Source organism: Mobula hypostoma, chromosome 19 (assembly GCF_963921235.1).
Source record: "Mobula hypostoma chromosome 19, sMobHyp1.1, whole genome shotgun sequence".
NCBI classification, from domain to species: domain Eukaryota; kingdom Metazoa; phylum Chordata; class Chondrichthyes; order Myliobatiformes; family Myliobatidae; genus Mobula; species Mobula hypostoma.
This window is the reverse complement of record NC_086115.1, coordinates 26,747,568-26,766,010: the sequence shown is the minus strand read 5'-3', so window position 1 is coordinate 26,766,010 and position 18,443 is coordinate 26,747,568. Positions and strand designations below refer to the sequence as shown.

Genomic DNA, 18,443 nt, shown 5'->3' with positions numbered 1-18,443 from the left:
CTCTTGATGGATTTGACTGAGCTTCTAACCTTCTGCAGCTTTTTCCAATCCTGTGCATTGGTGCCTCCATCCCGGACACTGATGCATCAATTAGAATGCTCTCCATGGTACATTTGTAGAAATTTGCTGGAGTCTAGAGTGGCATGCCAAATCTCCTCAATCTCCTACTAAAGTAGAGCTGCTGGCATGCCTTCTTCATAATTTCTTGTGCCAGGATAGATCATCAGAAATGTTGACATCCAGAAACTTGAATCTGCTCACCCTTTCCACTAGGGCGTGTTCTCCTGACTTCTCCTTGCTGAAGTCCACAATCAATTCCCTGGTCTCACTGACGTTGTGTGCAAAGTTGTTGTGACAACACTCAGCCATCCAATCTACCTCACTTCTATGTGCCTCGTCTCCATCTGAGATTCTGCCATCAACAGTGGCAAACGTACCTAACCAGCCACATGGTCTTCCGATGAGGAAGTCAGGGATCCAGTTGCAGAGGAAGATACAGAGGTCCAGGTTTTGAAAATTGTTGATTAATACTGAGGGGAAGATGGTGTTTAATGCTGAGCCTGTAGTCTATAAACTGCACCTTTTGTCCAGGTGGTCCAAACCCAAGTGGGGAGCCACCAGGATTGCAGCCACGGTAGACCTATTGTAGTGGTAGTCAGATGGCATTAGGTCCAGATCTTTGCTTAGGCAGAAGTTAACTCTAGCAATGACCAGCCCCTCAAAGCACTTCCTCACAGTAGATATCAGTGCTACCGGGTGATTAGTCATTGAGGCAAGTTACGCTGCTCTTCTTGGGCATCGGCATAATTCATACCATTTTGAACTAGGTGGGAACCTCTGACTGCAACTGTGAGAGATTGAGAATGTCCTTGAGCACCCCAGCCGGTTGCCTGGCACAGATTTTCAGTGCACGGGGCCTGACACCTTGTGAGAGTTCAACCTGTTAAAAGATGTTCTGACGTCAGCCTCTGAGACACCAGATCATCACAGAGTCACCAGATGCTGCAGGGGTTCGGACAGGTATAGTTTTATTCTTTCTTTTAAACTCTGCAAAAAGGGCATTGAGCTCATTTGGAAATAAAGCATCACAGCTATTTATGTCAGGTTTCGCCTCAAGTAACGCCTGTAAATCCTGCCATAGCTGACATGCATTCAATTCTGTCTCCAGCTTCATTCAGAATTGCATTTTTTGTTTTTAAGATAGCCTCTCATAGATCATACCTAGACCTCTTGCAGAGTTCTGAATCACCAGTCTTGAATGCCACAGATCTACTCCTCAGCAGACTGCAAATCTCATGGTTCATCCACTGCTTCCAGTTTGGGTTTGTTCTCGAAGGCACACACTCCTACATACAGGTCTTGATGAAGTCAGTGACAACTGTGGCATATTCATTCAGATCCAAAGATGAATCCTTGAATATTATCCATTCCACCAATCCAAACAGTCCTGAAAGTGCTCCTCGGCCTCCTTGACCGAATCTTCGTGGTCCTCACCAGTGGTGTTATAGTCTTCAGTCTGTCTGTGTGCTGAGAGTAGAAGTACAGCCAAGTTATCGGATTTGCAAAATTGTGGTCGTTGGTTGGCATGGTAGTGTTCTTGATGGTTATGTAACAGTGGTCGCGTGTGTTGGCTTCTCTGGTCCCACAGGTGACACGTTGGTGGTAATTGGTGGAATCATCATAGGGAATGCCAAATCACAAAAGCATAGGCAGAGGAAAGTTCAATGACTCGAAATTCCACATCTGCACCTAATTCTCTGATCCACGCTTTCAGGAAGTGAGACATTAAAAACGCTGGGAAATTCTTCCAAGATGTGTTAGTGATTTTAACCTCCTTGAATCTACAGTTCAGGCAACATATCAAATACAGAACTCAGCTTGAACAAAATTCCCACAGATGGCACTCTGATACATTCCTTGTAAATTCAATTATTCAATCCGAGCTTAACAAAATCTGGCGTGGGGCTGCATTAACCAAAATAACTCAGGGAACTTCAAAGAGACAACCTCACTGCATAAAAATATTTTACCTGCAAATTGTTTTGTTATAGGGAAAGGTTGAATAGGTTAAGACTTTATTTTCTGGAGCGTAGGAGAATGAGGGACGGATTGACAGAGGTATACAGAATTATGAGGGGTATAGATATGGTAAGCACAAGCAGGCTCTTTCCACTGAGATTACAACTAGAGGTCATAGGTTAAGGGAGAAAAGTGAAATAGTTAAGGGGAGCATGGAGGGAACCTCTTCACTCCTAGGGTGTTGAGAGTGTGGATTGAGCTGCCAGAGTAAGTGGATGGGGGTTTGATTTCAACATTTCAGAGAAGTTTGGATAAGTACATGGATGTGAAGGGTACGGAGGGCTGTGGTTCAGGTGCAGGTAGAAGGCTATCGTCAGAACAATAGCTTGGCATGAACTAGATGGGCTAAAGGGCCTGTTTCTATGCTGTCCTGCTCTAAGACTCTGACCTTTAAGTTATCTGATGGTTGCTTGGCGACATTTAACAAAACTGTGGGAATGAGAAGAGGAAATCTGCTTTCACATTTTCTTTATATTTTTTTACATAATTATAGAAATATGCAGCATGGAAGAATGCTCTTTGATCCATTGCTGGCCCAACAAAACTATGCAGAATACTCCCACATCCCAGCTCTTGATCTGAATTCATTTAGGTTTCAGCTCAAGTGTACATCTAGGTCCACTATAATACCAACTACCCTCTATCCTTAATACCAATTAATTTAAATCTCTGCCTACCAATTACTAACATCACTGCTGAGAAATGGTTCTTCCTATGCTCCCTCCATTAGTTTTTCATATTTTAGATACCTCAGTTAAATCTCCTCTCGTTTCCTTTGTTCCAAAGAGAGACTGCTTTCCAATCATTAATAGTTAAAGATAAAGGCTTGCATTTATATAGCACCATTACTGACCCTGCAGAATGCCCCCCAAAGCATTGCATGTAATGAAGTATTTTGTCATACTACAGAAAACATGACATCAAACTGTGCAGGGTAGGTGCCTGATCAAGGGGTCAGCAGGTGAAAGAGTGAACAATTTCAAGTTATTGGGTGTCAACATCTTTGAAAATCCTCCTGTGCCCAACATATTGATGCAATTACAAAACAGGCACTACAGAAGCGATATTTAATTTGTAGTTTGAGGAGATTTGTATGTCACCAAAGACTCCAGAAGGGAGTGGGTAGTGGCTCCATATGGCACTACTACAGGGCGTGACGACCCTGCCTCACACGAGTCCCGGGCTCAGCTGGCTCCAGCTGACAGTACCCGTTATGGGCCCCTATCCAGGGTTACGGATCCCACTGCCTTGTGGGTATCTTCGGGAGAAGAGAAGGCTAAGGACTAAACCCTACACAAATTCGGAGTGGAGCCCCTAAGGCGGTTGGATGACGTATCACGTCACCTCCCGGCAGCTCCTGCAGCCAAGCTGATGCCAAATGTATGCTTCGCATTCCTTTGGACCACATCTGTGAGGCTGAGAGGGGGATCTTGATGTCTGGGCAGCCCAGGATCTCCATATTCATTGCCCAGGTCTGCGCCCCCACTGGGCGCATCCATTGTCTACTTAGACAGACGGAGCCGTTAAGATGAAAGACTCCAGCAAATATCTACAGCATTCTAACTGTTTGCATCACCATCTGATATGGAGGGGTCACTGCACAGGACTGGAAAAAGTTGCAGAGGGTCGTAAATTCAGTCTGCTCCATCATGGGCACTAGGCTCCCCAGCATCGAGGACATCTTCAAAAAGGCATTATCCATCATTAAAGATCCCCACCACCCAGGATAATCCCTCTTCTCATTACTACCATCAGGAAGGTAGGACAGGAGCTCAATGACACACATTCAGCATTCCAGGAACAGATTTCCGAATGGTCCATGTACCCATTTGCACTATTCATCCATCCATTCATTAATTTATTTATTATATATTTCTTCTTGTAATTTATAGTTTATTTTATGTATTGTACTGCACTGCTACTGCAAAACCACAAATTTCAAGACATATGTCAGTGATAATGAACCTGATTCGGATTCTCACAAAACAGTTATGTGAGAATCACTTGCTAGTCTATCTTCAAAAGTGCCGATTGAGAGATAAATTGGTCAGGACAATGGGGATACATTTTCTGCTATTCTCTGTGATATTTAATGTCCTTGTGAGAAATGGTGTTACCTTATTTAATGTCACTTCCAAATAATGGCATTGCTGATGCTATAGTTTTCTCTCATTATTACACCTGGTCACATTCCATCCTTATTTTAGAAAAATATGTTATTTCAAATGTATTTTGCATTACTGCAAGAATAAGATGGAAAAGAAACATTATGTTCACCTCCCTCCATTTAAAATGTTTTATGATACAACAGTAATGGAAACATTGATTAGTCATAACAATCCATCACTTAGCGAACCACCACCACAGACCAAGACAATAGCAAAAGCGGCAATTAGCAGTTATTTTCCTTAGGGTTTGAATAATAAAATAAAACATTTTCCCACATTTCTCTTGATACAACATCTAAAATTTCTTTTTATGGGTACAGCTATAACATACAAATTAGCCTTTCCTTGTTCTTAATAAATGGACAAAATTTTTCCTTACCACATTTGTTGTATTTGGTGATGCTCCACGTTGCATTAACTGCGTCACAATATTTGCATGCCCCATGAATGCAGCAACATGGATAGGCGTTAGGCCCGACTGCAGAGAACAAAATGGGCCACACGTATCACAAAGAGCATGCTCTTCAGCAAGAGGATGTTCACCACAAACAATACACACAAGGTCATATGCACACGTGCTCAAACATATCACGGTCTAAATTAGTACAGAGATACATGAATACACATGCACAACAATGAGCACACAGATTGCCACTTTCAACAGCACCTAAAGACTTATTTTGGTATCAAATTAAAACCCAAACCAACCACAGCCAGCATGAACCTAAACTGACCTGAACCTAGGTACTTAAAATATTTTGTAACTCAGCCAGGATCAGAGGCATTGAAAGAGAAGCAGAAAATCGTATGTTGCATGAACATTGCAACTGATTAAGATCAGAGCAGATATGCAATTTTACTAAGCAAATAATGAAGTCCCAAACCAAAGCCAACCATTTAATCAGAACATACACATGGTCGGTTCATACTGGCTTAAATTTGGGTAGCCGTGGTCTACAAATAAAAAATATAAAAGCAATCATGAAATTATATAAAAAATGTGTGCACAGACACACATGAACAATGATTTATACAGGTGAACTGAACAATCCACAAAATCTGCATCAGTACACGTACTGTACGAGCACATCAGACACAAATGCAAACTGGCAATCATATCAATGTACAACCACACTGATATATAAAGGCAAAACTGCATCAGTACATAAAAATATGAACAAAATACAAATAACAATGCACAATTTAGCCTTACACACAATGCATACTCACATCAGTACACGTTATAAGCATATGCACAATAAATAACAACATGCATTCACGGAATAAAACTATAAGCAAACAAGAACAGCTCTCAAAATACTGATGCACAATTTACAAAAAACCCCACAGTAAGAAGACAATACGTATACATGCACATTAATGCACCAATTTAAATGCATGCTGTCATTAATACCCAAAGTGCTCACAAAACTATCAGGAGTCAACCACATCAATACATGGAAATGCATACATTTAAAAGTAGCAATGCAACAAAACACAACAATATATAAGAAACTGCAACAAACACGCATACATCAATACCCATGTGATATTTGGATGTGTTGGTGTTACCTCAGTAACTGCCTGTATTGAAGCTCCATACTTCAGCAACAAATCCATTACTTTAATCCTGTTCTTCTTACATGCGATATGAAGTGGAGTGAAACCATTCTACAAAAAATTCAAGATTCTTTAATTACTCAGTACTCTGCAATCACAACTTTGCAGCTGACCATTTCAAAATGGTGGTTTCCTCTTTCATCAAAAATGTCACCTTTTTGGTGCTGGTTTTGACTCTACTGGAATGTAACAAAAGACATGAAGGAATGAAGAAGTTTATGTTGCCCCCATCTCCTACGTTTTACAGCTTTATAAATACCAATTTCCACATATTCTGCATTTTTAACTTAGCAAAACACTCCAAGTAACTTTATAGAAACATTATGGAGCACAATTTCATGACAAGCAAAAGGTGGCTAACAAAAACACAAATTAAGAGACAGGCTTTCACTAGCATCTTAAAGGAAGGGAGTACAGAAGAGTATCAGTCGTGTTTAGGGAAGGAATTCCAATTTATCATCTGAAGGCATGGAGAAGCAATGGAAGTTGAAGTTGTAAATAGAACTTAAAAGAAATGATTGAACATAGGGACGTACTTGGAATTGTATAGTCACTCTGATTCTTTTCTTTCCCCTTATACTTACTTAAAAAGCTCCTTTCATCCCTGGTCACTTAATTTCCAACATTCAATTTGTAAGGGAATCTGTAGTAACTGATACAGGAGCACTCTTGCCCCTCTTGCACAGTGACATTGATTCCTCCTCTGTTCCTAAAGGTATTGTGTGGCTATCAGTTTCTTTCCTGCTTCCCAGGCTGTGCCCATTCCTACTTTTATTTGTTTAGAAATCTGAGGAGCGCCCCAGGGCAAATTTACATTTAAGCATTACATAGAAAGCCCCATCCACTAAAGCTGGCTTAAAGGATCATTATTTGTGCCAAATATTTTACTTTTATTTTTCTTTTCGAATGTTAACATTTGTAGGGCTTGAAAATGGAACTACATGGAATTCGATTTCAGCCTATAAAACCACAACAAACTATTTACACTTGTTTTACCATTAAAAGCATGTTATTTGTTGATTTTTTTTGTAGAGACAAGACACAATTACTGATATTGACAGAATTGTGATATACTGAAGACTGTCCCTTTCATCCATCACTCTGGAAAGTCTTCACATTGAAATAATTTTGGAGACGTCAATGGCCAGTAATATTTCCTTGAAGCGACTTCAGATACCTAACCTACAAACTCTATTTTTAAAAACAAAGGACCCTGAAAACTCTACACCTGATGAATGTTTGACTGAAGATAATAGACTTTTGTCTGGGTAGCCTCCAAACTGATGGCATAAACATTGATATCTTGAACTTCCAGTAATTGCCCCCCTTCACCATTCCCCATTCTTGTTTCCCTCTCACACCTTCTCTTCATACCTGCCTATCACCTCTCTCGAGTGCTGCTAACCCTTTCCCTTCTTCCACAGTCTTCTGTCCTCTCCTATCAGGTTCCCACTTCTCCAGCTCTTTATCTCTTCCACCAATCAATTTCCCAGCTTGTTACTTCACCCCTCCTCCTCTTCCAGTTTCACCTATCACCTGCCACCTTGTACTTCGTACTCCCCTGTCCCCAGCTTCTTATTCTGACTTCTTCCCCCTTCCTTTCCAGTCCTGATGAAGTGTCTTGGCCCAAAATGTCGACTGTTTATTCCCATCTATTGATGCTGCCTGTCCTGCTGAGCTCCTCCAGCACATTGTGTGTATTGCTCTAGATTTCCAGCATCTGCAGTACCTCTGGAATCTAGACTTAGAAAGGTTAGTCATCAACTTCTTGCTTCTATTAATTGGAAGAGAAGTTGGTACGATGCACGTCATTTGCCACTAGCTGTCCTCACCGCATGCATAAATTGCATTTTATTATAAGATGGTAACATTGTGTGCATAATAATTTCCATAGGATTGCTTTGCTTTTATATCCTGCAAAAAGATCCCAAAACGTATTTCTGTTTAAAATTAAATACCATGCAGAAATCTTCTCAGTAAGAAAGGATGTCTTTTCTGGTAGATTTGATGTGTATTCACTGTTGGTCAATGGAGGTCAAGTCATTGGGTACATTTAAAGCAGAAGTTGATAGATTCTTGATTAGTAAGGGTGTCAAGTTATGGCAGAAGGCAGGAAAATAGGATTGAAATAAATCAGCCATGATGGAATGGCAGAACAGACGAAGGTCCAAATGGACTCGTTCTGCTCCTATGTCTTATGGTCATATGTAACAATCAATTTATACATAGCAGGATCCCAGATTTGATATTGGATGAAATCTAAACCTTGACCTCTGCTGTTTTGAATAATACATCCGAGCTTTTAGACCAACCAAAATCAGACAGAATCTTGACTTGATGGATAGAATTCATACATTCATCTGTGGAAGAAGGTTCAAACACAAGTGTTATTAGAAAAACATGAATAATTGCAAGAAGAAAGGAGAGAATGGAACTAATTTGATGACTCTTTCTAGATACTTGTAGAGGCAGGATAGAGTCTGTTGCGATAGTTTTGAAATGCAGAAAAAGCCGTAACTGTGCAAACTGAGCTGTAACGTTAGTAAGATGGACAGAATTTTCAGTCACACTCAGTACTTACCAGTGCTTTGGCATTTGGGTTTGCTTTCTTTTCCAGCAGCACCTTGGCGACTTTGTAGTGCCCACAGTGTGCAGCAACATGCAGTGCTGTCAGGTAGTCATTGGTCACATCATCTACAGGCACGTCATGCTGAAGCAGCAGCTTCACGGAATTCAGGTGATCTCCCTGTGTTGCCATGTGCAGAGGGGACAGGCCATTCTAGTAGGGCAGGAGCACGTCACCAATGAACACAGAGCCACTTGTTCACCACTGCTTCACTACATTCCATCAACAACACTATTTTATTTAGCAATACAGCATGGAGTAGGCCCCCCCGGCCCTTTGAGGCACGCCGCCCCACCAATCCTACTTCACCCGAATCTAATCATGGGACAATTTTCAATGACCAGTACATCAGTGGACTGTGAGAGGGATCCGAAGCAGCCAGGGAAAACCCACACGTTCCACAGGGAGGATGGACAGAGACTCCTCACAGAACGGTGCTGGAACTGAGCTCCAAACCGGAACTCCCCTAGCTGTAATAGCGTTGCACTAACTGCAACGTTGCCGGCCGGAGGTGTAGTGGCATCCGCACCAGACTTCGAGGCGAGTGGTCCCGGGTTCAAATCCAGCCAGCTCCTTGCACGCTTTCCAGCAATGCTGGGTTGAGCATCGAACTAGCAACTCGGCCTCGTAAAAAAACAGACAAATGCTAAAGAAATGGCAATGTTGTTGCACGGGGCATGGAGAGGAACAAAAAAAAACCTGTTACACTAGTGTAGCACCCAATACAATAGAATAAAATCAGGCATTTTATCCCAGAGTATTTCATCTAGTATTCACGGGCCACCTTTATTACTACAGTAGCATAACTTTAACTCACGTGATTATCAACTCTAATCAGCTTTAACCTGAACTACTTCTTGCAGTACTGAGATCCACATTCTAATTATTTATTAAGGATCCCAGGATCACATGCTGAAATGTCAATGCTTATTCAGAACTTGCAATGACTGTCAGTTCTCAACTATTCCAAATAATGATGCTAAAATGGTTGTGTAGCGGTTAGCGCAATGCTATTACAGCGCGGGGTGTTCTGGAGTTCAGAGGTCAATTCCGGTGTTGTCTGTAAGGAGTTTGGGCATTCTCCATGTGATCCACATAGGTTTCCTCTGGGTGCTCCAGTTTCCTCCCATGATCCAAAGACGTACTGGTTAGTTGGTTAATTGCTCATTGAAAATTGTCCTGTGATTATGCTAGTGTTAAATAGGTGGGTTGCTGGGTGGTACAGCCCATCGGGCCTGAAGGACCTGTTCCACACTGTATCTTTAAATTAAATTAAAATAATTTAAATAAAATAAAATAAACACCAGTATCTGGTAATTCAAATTGAACAATGAAGTTAATTTTAAAAAGACAGTCGGGTAACTTGAAATCAGAGTAACCTGAGTAAGTTAAAATCTTTACAAATAACTTAGAAAATGGCAAAATCCAATGCACATTAAAAGGCAAGTTCTCTCAGTGAATTCAGCATGACATTTTTCTTGACACTGAAAGGAAATATGATTCTCTGGATTCACACTGGGTTTTGTACAATATGAGCAGCACAATGCAAGATATCCTCACCACAGAATCCAAGAGTCACAGCGCTTAAAATGACCATAGAAATGGTATCCAGACATAACAAACAAAAAAAAAACAACTCTTCTATTATTCAGTTCACTCTCTAATTTTCTTGCTTGTTCTTTCCGATGCTCTCCTGGAGGTGATGATGCAGGGTTTGTAACAACTGTTACTACCCCCACTTGTAAGTCTGAGTATTGATGGTGGTGTCAGTAGGTTATTATTCTACTGAGTGAGTCACCTTGAGTTAACCTGCTCATGGGAACCAGCTCACACAGGCTCAGCAGGTAGAGCCTTCATATTAATAGGAAGCAGGATCTCCCAGAATTCTCTTCCCATTTCCTATGGTTGTTGACACTGCTTCTAGTGTCATCAGGCCATCACACAGGTTGGAAATAACAACAATTAATAACCATAAGAGATACCGAAATTCATCCCTTTTCACAGAACATACAGCATTAATTACAGCCCAGTGCAGGCCCTTTTATCCAACTCTGTGATCAACCTAACCCTTCTCTCCTATACAGCCCTCCATTTTTCTATCATTTCTGTATAAGAGTTTCTTAAATGTCCCAAGTGTATCTGCCTCCACCACCACCAGCAGGGCGTTCCATGCACTGACCTTTCTCTGTGTAAATAACTTACTTCTGACGTCCTCCCTGTACTTTCCCCGAATTACCTTAAAATTATGCCCCCCTCATATTTTGTCCTGTGAAAAAGTCTCTGGCTACCCATTGATCTTTACTTTCTGTCATCTTGTACACCTCTATCAAGTCACCTCTCATCCTCCTTCTCACCAGAGAGAAAACCCCTAGCTCACTCAACCTATCTTCATAAGACATGCTCTCTAATACAGACAGGATCCTGGTAAATCTCTTCTGCACTATCTGTAAAGCTTCCACAACCTTCCTATAAGGAGGCACCCAGAACTGAACATAATATTCCAAGTGTGGTCTAACCAGGATTTTATAGAGTTGCAGCATTATTTCGGGGTTCTTGAACTCAAATCTCCTACCAACCCTATCAACTTGCGCAGTAACTTTGAAGGATCTATGGATGTGAACCCCAATATCCCTTTGTTCCTCCAGGGTAATAAGAATCCTGCTATTAACCCTGTATTCTGCCTTCAAATTCAATCTTCCTAAGTGAATCACTTCATACTTTTCCGAGTTGAACTCCATCTGCCACTTGTCAACCCAGCTCTGCATCAGGTTAATATCCTGTTGTAACTTTCAACAGCCTTCTATGCTATCCACAACTCTACCAACCTTCGTGTCATCTGCAAACTTACTTACTCTTTCACTTTTTCATCCAAGTCATTTATAAAAATCACAAAGAGCAGGAGTCTGAGAACAGATCCCTGTGGAACACCACAGGTCAACAACCTGTAGGCAGAATACACTCCATCTACAACCACCCTCTGCCTTCTATGGGCAAGTCAATTCTTAATCCACAGCCAAGTTTGTAAACACAACCAAGTTTTCCTGGATCACATACTCCCTGACTTTCTGAATGAGCTTGCCATGGGGAACCTTATCAAATGCCTTACTAAAATCCATATACACCAATTCCACTGCTCTAACTCATCAATATCACATTCTCAAAGAATTCCATCAGTTTCATGAGGCATGACCTGCTCCTCACAAAACCATGCTGATTATCCCTCATTAAACTACGCTTCTCCCTATGCTTGTAGATTCTGCCTCTGAGAATCTTCTCCAATAACTTGCCCACCTCTTAAATAAAACTCACTGGTCTATAATTCCCAGGGTTATCCCTACTCCCTTTCTTCAACAAAAATATAAATGAGAATTGTCCCAATTCCAGAATTAAAATGCCACTCTTTTAATTAAGTGGAAACATGTTCAAATATCATTTTACCCTACCTCACCCTAGATAGAAAAGGGATAGAGCTCTCTTGGTCCTTGCCCTTCCCTATAGCTTTCATCCCACCACCCTATACATTCAGCACATCATTCTTCGACATTACCACCAGGTTCTCACCACTAGCCACATTCCACCCCCACACTTTCCATGGGGACTAATCCCTCTGTGACTCCCTGGACTGTTGATCCCTATCCACCCACTCCCCCTTCTCTGCAAGCATTCTCCATATAGCAAGTGAAGCACCTGAGCCTACACCTCCTCCTTCACCAGCATCCAAAGACCTAAAAGCAGCCCTTTCTGCTGAGGCAAAGATTCAGATGGGTTTTTGCCAACCACGTTTATTGCATTCAGTGTTCTCAATGTGGCTGCCTAGACATCGGTGAGAACAAGCATAGACTAGGTACCCACCATGCAAAGTATGTGCGCTTTGCCCACCAAGACAATCTGGAACTCCCAGCTGATGGTCCTCCTCCCCTATTCCCATAATAGTCTGTATATTTCCAGCCACTTGCACAGCCAGGGAAAAGCTTAATGCAAACCAGAGGAACAGCACCTTATAGTCCACCTGGGTAGCTGACATGACAGCAAGGACATGGATTTCTCCATTTTCAGATCATCTACTCCCCTTCTGTCATTTTTCTCTCTCCTTCTGTTCTAACCAGTTCCTCCTCCACCCAACCCTGCCTTCCATCACCCTGTTTCTTTCCCTTCTTCCACACACTCCTCCACTGTTACCAACTGCCCACCCCATCTTACTTATTTGGCTTCATGGTCCATCCATCTTTTCTGTCGGATTCCATCATCTGAAGCCTTTGTTGCCTTCACTTATCACCTCCCGAACTCTTGCTATTTTCACTCTTCCAATTCCAACTACCCACCAACGTCCTGACCTGGATCTGCTTGTTGCTTTGCCTATTCTTGGAACCTCCACTCTCCACCTCCCTATATAGCCTATCTTGTCTCTACTCAGCAATCCAGCCGAAAGGTCTCAATACAAAACGTTGACTGTTCATTTCCCTCTACAAATGCTGCCTGACCTCCTGAGTTTCTCTTTCTTCAAATATCAACCTTCCTTTTAAAACCAAATTGTCTGTTTAATGAAAAACATTTTGCCTTGTCCCTGCAATATTATAATGAACATAGGATCCAGGCCAATTGCACTATGTTTATTGGCAAATCTGCTGTAAATATTTCAACCAGCAAACAAGAACATTTCTGGATTTCTCTTGCTGCTCTCAGTAATGTTGCCAATGTTTTCACCCAATACTTTGCAAACAAAAGAATGTGTTTTAAGGCATGTGTTTAAGCTAATAAAACTATTTCAGATTGAATGAAGAATGACCTACTTTTGTCTTGGAAAGGATTGGGGCTCCTCGGTCAAGCAACATTTCTACCACCTGCTCATGCCCACTCCTTGCTGCACAGTGGAGAGGTGTCAAGCCATCCTAGAAAAAGGATTACAGCATTATTGCCAAATTTTATAACAATACATTGTGGTAAAATAGTAAAAAATACATTAGTGGCACGGTAGTGTAGCGGTTAGCATAATGCTATTACCATGCCAGTGACCTGGGTTCAATTCCTGACGCTGTCTGTAAGGAGTTTGTATGTTCTCTCCATGACTGCAAGGGTTTCTACCGGGTGCCCCGGTTTCCTCCCACATTCCAAAGACGTACAAGTTACTAGATTAATTGGTCACATGGGTGTGATTGGGTGTCATGGGCTCATAGGGCCAGCAGAGCCTGTTACTGTGTTGTATCGCTAAATAAATAAATAAAATCTGCTTACACTATAATCTCTACCACAATGACCATTCTTCGACAATATGCATTGGTCACCAATCACTACTGACTCACCATTGCACATTGATCACCACTGATTCACCATTGCTCACTGATCACCACTGAAAATGATTGCAATTTCTTAACACAGTAGTTTTAGTTGAACATATTACATAATAAGTAATAACGAGTGGTTGAGTCCAGCAACTGGAAGATGGCGATAGCCTCGAAACAAGACGCACAAACAGCAAGGATTTGTAGATACAATAGGTCTCATTGCATTTGACTACGCTTTGGCATTCAAGTCCTGTGGAATGTTCACAGTCACACTTCCACATATACATGGCTTCCAATGTCTAAGGCCTTCCTGCAGCTGTTCTGTGAGACAATGATGAGCAGAAGGACTTAGAAAAACTAGGAGAATGGGCAACAAAGTGGCAGATGGAATATAGCGTAGGGAAGTCTTGTCAGATTAAATTCTGTAAAATATTGGATGAATGTCTGAAGGATAAAATGACAATTTAGCTCCTTCTGATCTTGTAGTATATAGGGTCTGATAGTGGGTAGTGTTTGTGAAGTGTCTGTACAAGATAAACAGTGTAGGTCTGTTAATGTCTGTAGAATGTTTGTTAGAGACTAAACGTCTACTAGTCACTTTGAGAGCTGAGTTGATGAATTCTTTCTTAGTGTTTGTCTGCATTTGGGCTTATCACTTATACGCAAACATTAATACCCTTCTATAGTCCAAAGGACAGTTGTGTGCAAAACCTTGGTGGGCTAACAGATACGGAGTGACCATTACAATGTCTATTTGATTTTTGAAGGTATGATGAACACAGTGTTAATGGACACAGAATGTGTTCCAAAAAAGACACGAGGCAAAAGATCAAAGAGTTTGTCTATCTCTCCATGCCTGTGCCTTGTGAATATATTCGCTTTGTTGGACTTCACCCAGACCAAGATTGCGATCAGTGCCTGAGGCCCAGGGGTAGTTTCATGAGTGAGTTGGAATTCAGAGTTTGCCTGATGCTGGCAACAACCAAGTGGTGACAAAGAATCGTGAGCCCTGAAATTTTGTGCCTTAAAGAAATCTTTATGGAAATATTTGTGTCTTGCTATGCAGTATTTTGTGAGGTTTAATTGTGCTAAATTAGGCTCAAGTTACTTTGTTGTGTTTGTATACTTAGTACCATATCTCTTAACACTCGAATAGTTGGATCTAATTAATCCAGCTCATTATACTTTGGCACTGCGAGCAGGGTCCAGGGAAAGGTGGAGATGGACAAGCAAGTCAAGCAATACTATATCCAAAACATACCCAAGAGTTCTGAGTAAATGGGGTCCTCCCAAATACCGGGAAAAGGTATTGGCTGAAATGTCTGACGTTAAGCTTCCAAGTATAGTATCACAATGCCTTAAGCATATGTATAGCTTTTGTCACCAAAAGGGTCTCTGCCTCTCGGGTGAATTTTTATGACTGCATTGTGGCAGTTAAATATTGAAACGGCTGAACTCTCTGAGGAAATCAAGCAACTGCAGCGCAAGTTAGCCTCGGAGTTCTGAGAGCGTGGCACAAGAGAGCGCCGAGTACTAAGTTGCCATGGCATGTAGATTGGCTACGGTAATGTAAAAGTGCCGCATGCATTGCAGCTGTATGACGGTGGATGCAGTAAAGGTCCGATCTATAGCTCTGCAGGAGGATCGGGACGCAGATACTTGGGACGGGGATATCTGGTACGATGATGTTTTGGATGGGGACAATACAATATAATCGAGGCGAACATGTAAAAGTTAAAGAGGAATGCTGGAATGCTGATGAACAAAATCAAGCTCTAACGGCTGTCCTTACAACCATGGAGACCATTATCCGTAGCTACACTACCACTGAGTTACAGGAGGTAGCCCAAAGTCTACGTCAGTGGCCAGGGGAATCCTTGCCCAGCTGGCTCACCTGCCAGTGGGATTTAAGAGCCTCCCAACTGTTTTTAATGTGCATAAATTGATTCAGTTTGGATCATTAACCATGGACCCACTGTTTCTGGCTGAATTGCGGGCTGGATAGGCTGACAGAGCTGAACAGTGACACGAGCTGTCTGTGCTCGCTACTCTGCCCCTTTGGATTGGGATGTGTCTCCTCGTCCTTGGAAAACCCTCTTGGAGGGTACTCCATGTCTCCGTGATGTGGCAACACAATCTGCCATTTATTATAAAGAGGCTATCCCCTTTTCACTTGATATGTGCACCTGTTTGATGGAATGGAGACCCTCCTAGTGGAGAGGCATCTTGCTGACTCTGTTAGGGCCAGCTGAGAGTTGGACCGTTGCAAAGACTAAGAATCTATTGGCCCAACTTGAAGGGTCAGATGTAGATCGGAACAGATGCAGGTTAAGGATGCTTTAAATCCCTGCAGTAGCGTTAAGCACATAATGAATGGAACTAGGAATGCCCCAGAGTAGTTGACGACTGTACCTCAGCAGTCGGTATCAAAGAGTCCCTCTTCCCATCTTAGTAGAAAGGAAATGTTCCTGTCCCTGCTAAGAAAAATATTGATGGTGTACCTACAGGTGTTCTTTATGTGCTATACCGTTTGCTTTGTAACCCAGGTGGGTTGCATTCGATAGCCCAAAGGGACTGGTCACCTTTCTGGCCCCTACACTATACTGTAATGTTAATCCCAAAAAGCAGGATGTTTCCCAGTTACAACTAGACTTGGATGAATTGGACCCTGTACAGCGGGTTACTCAACCCATTGCCTAGGAGTATTGTAACTATATGTTATAATTATTGCTGCTGCTGCTTTGGCAACTCATATTTCTGGCATCCCAGAGGGAAACCTGAGGCCATATGTACCTATTGCCCTTTGGTGGTCACGTGACAGTAAGTGGTGGCGAATTGCCCTAGTGGATACTGGGGCTGTGGTTACCTTATTACATGGGTATCTGGATCTATATACAGGGCAGTGAGTGTGTATTCAGGGATTGGGTTATGGATTCTCTATGAACAAAGGTCCACCTCACTTTTGATGAGGGGCAACCTCGGTCTGTCCCCACACACATCTCCCAGGTACCCGAAACATTTTGGGAATTGATTTGTTAATGGGAACTTCGACCATGATGCCCATTGGGAAATTTGCTTTTGGTATTAGGAAAGTGTCTATTCTGGTTGGAAAGGCAAAATGGGAACCCGTCTTTATACCCTTGCCATCGCAAATAGTAGTTGCCAAGCAATATCATATCCAGGAAGGGCATGAGGAAATCAATGAGACGTTCAAGTCCCTCCTAAATCTGGGGGTTCTTCGTCCTGCCTCATCCCTTTATATTAGAATTGTATGGCCAGGTTGGAAACCTGACAGTTCATGGCGCATGACTAGTAATTATCGCCATTTAAATCAGTTTGCCCTCCGCTGGCCACAGCAGTTACCGATGTTGTGACCCTGATTGAGGACCTTTCTGGAGGACTGACAGTTATTATGCTGTTATTGATTTGGCTAAAGCTTCCTCCTCCATCCCTAATGCTGAGCCGTCCCAAGCTCAGTTTGCTTTTACATCAAAAGAGCCTTCTGTAAACCTCCACACGCTTCCACAGGGATACTGTATGTCCATAGTCCTATTTACCATGGTATGGTGGCACAGGATTTGCGTGAATGAGTCCCATCCACCAGCATTACAGTACCTCACCGTATAGATGATGTACTATTGCGGAAATCCTATGAAAAGGAGGACTCTGAAGCCCTTAATACTTTAATTGATCACATGCAATTGAGGGGACGGGAAATTAACCCCTATAAACTACAGGGCCCAGCTACGACTGTTCACTTTCTAGGAATGCATCGTACTGAGGGTGATAGGATAATTCCCAATAAGGTCATAAAGGTGATCCTAGGCATAGCAACCTCTCCGGCAAAACAAGAAGCCAACACTTTGTTGGCCTTTTTGGATACTGGTGCTGCCAAATACTGCATTTGACTATACTCCTCCAACTCTTGTATGCTGTGACCAGCAAGTAACTTAGATTTGTCTAGGGGCCCCCAAGCAACAATCAGCTTTTGAGGCTGCAAAGGAGGCTGTTACTGTGGTCTTACTCACACCTCCTCATCGTGAGGGCCTCCGCTTTGAATTGCAAGTTTCTGTTAAAGATGATGTGGCTGTCTGGAGCCTGCGGCAGAAGTATAGAGGAAAGAACACACCTCTAGATTTTTGGTCCCAAAAGCTTCCTGATGCTGCCACCAGGTGCTGCATTTGAGAAACAACTTTATCCTGTTACTGGGCTTTAGTGGAGTCTGAAACACAGATGGGGATTCACTCATCTCTCTCTCTCTGCCCTGACCTCCCATTTTGGGATGGGTATTCTCTGACACACTCACCCATAAGGTACGGCGTGCAAAACAGAGTTCAATTGTCAAGTCGAAGTGGTATATTTCTGAATGAACAGGTAGAAGGAATAAAGGCTCAGACCATTTTCTAAACGGAGAAAATACAGAAATGAAAATGTGCAAGGACTTTGGAGACCTCATGCAGGATTCCCTGGAAGTTAACTTATAGGTTGAGTTGGTCATAAGGAAGGCAAATGTCATGTTAGCATTCATTTTGCGAGGACTAGAACACAAAAGCAGGGATGTAATGCTAAGGCATTATAAGGCTTTGGAGAGGGTCTAGAGGACGTTCATGAGAATGATCCCAGGAAGGAAAGGATTAACATACTGGGAGTGTTTGACGGCCTTAGGCC

General features: G+C 42.2%; 1 protein-coding gene across 4 annotated transcripts in view; it reads right to left on the bottom strand.

Moving 5' to 3' along the window:
- The window catches only part of ank3b (ankyrin 3b), a 401,704-nt gene that overhangs the window by 159,578 nt on the left and 223,683 nt on the right, over nt 1-18,443 (bottom strand). For all 4 annotated transcript variants that reach the window (XM_063071574.1, XM_063071573.1, XM_063071575.1 and 1 more), the window contains exons 9-12: nt 13,284-13,382; nt 8,449-8,646; nt 5,820-5,918; nt 4,627-4,725 (exon numbers count right to left, since the gene is read on the bottom strand). In XM_063071574.1, coding sequence (XP_062927644.1) covers nt 4,627-4,725; nt 5,820-5,918; nt 8,449-8,646; nt 13,284-13,382 — 495 coding nt within the window. The remainder of the gene's footprint in view (nt 1-4,626; nt 4,726-5,819; nt 5,919-8,448; nt 8,647-13,283; nt 13,383-18,443) is intronic.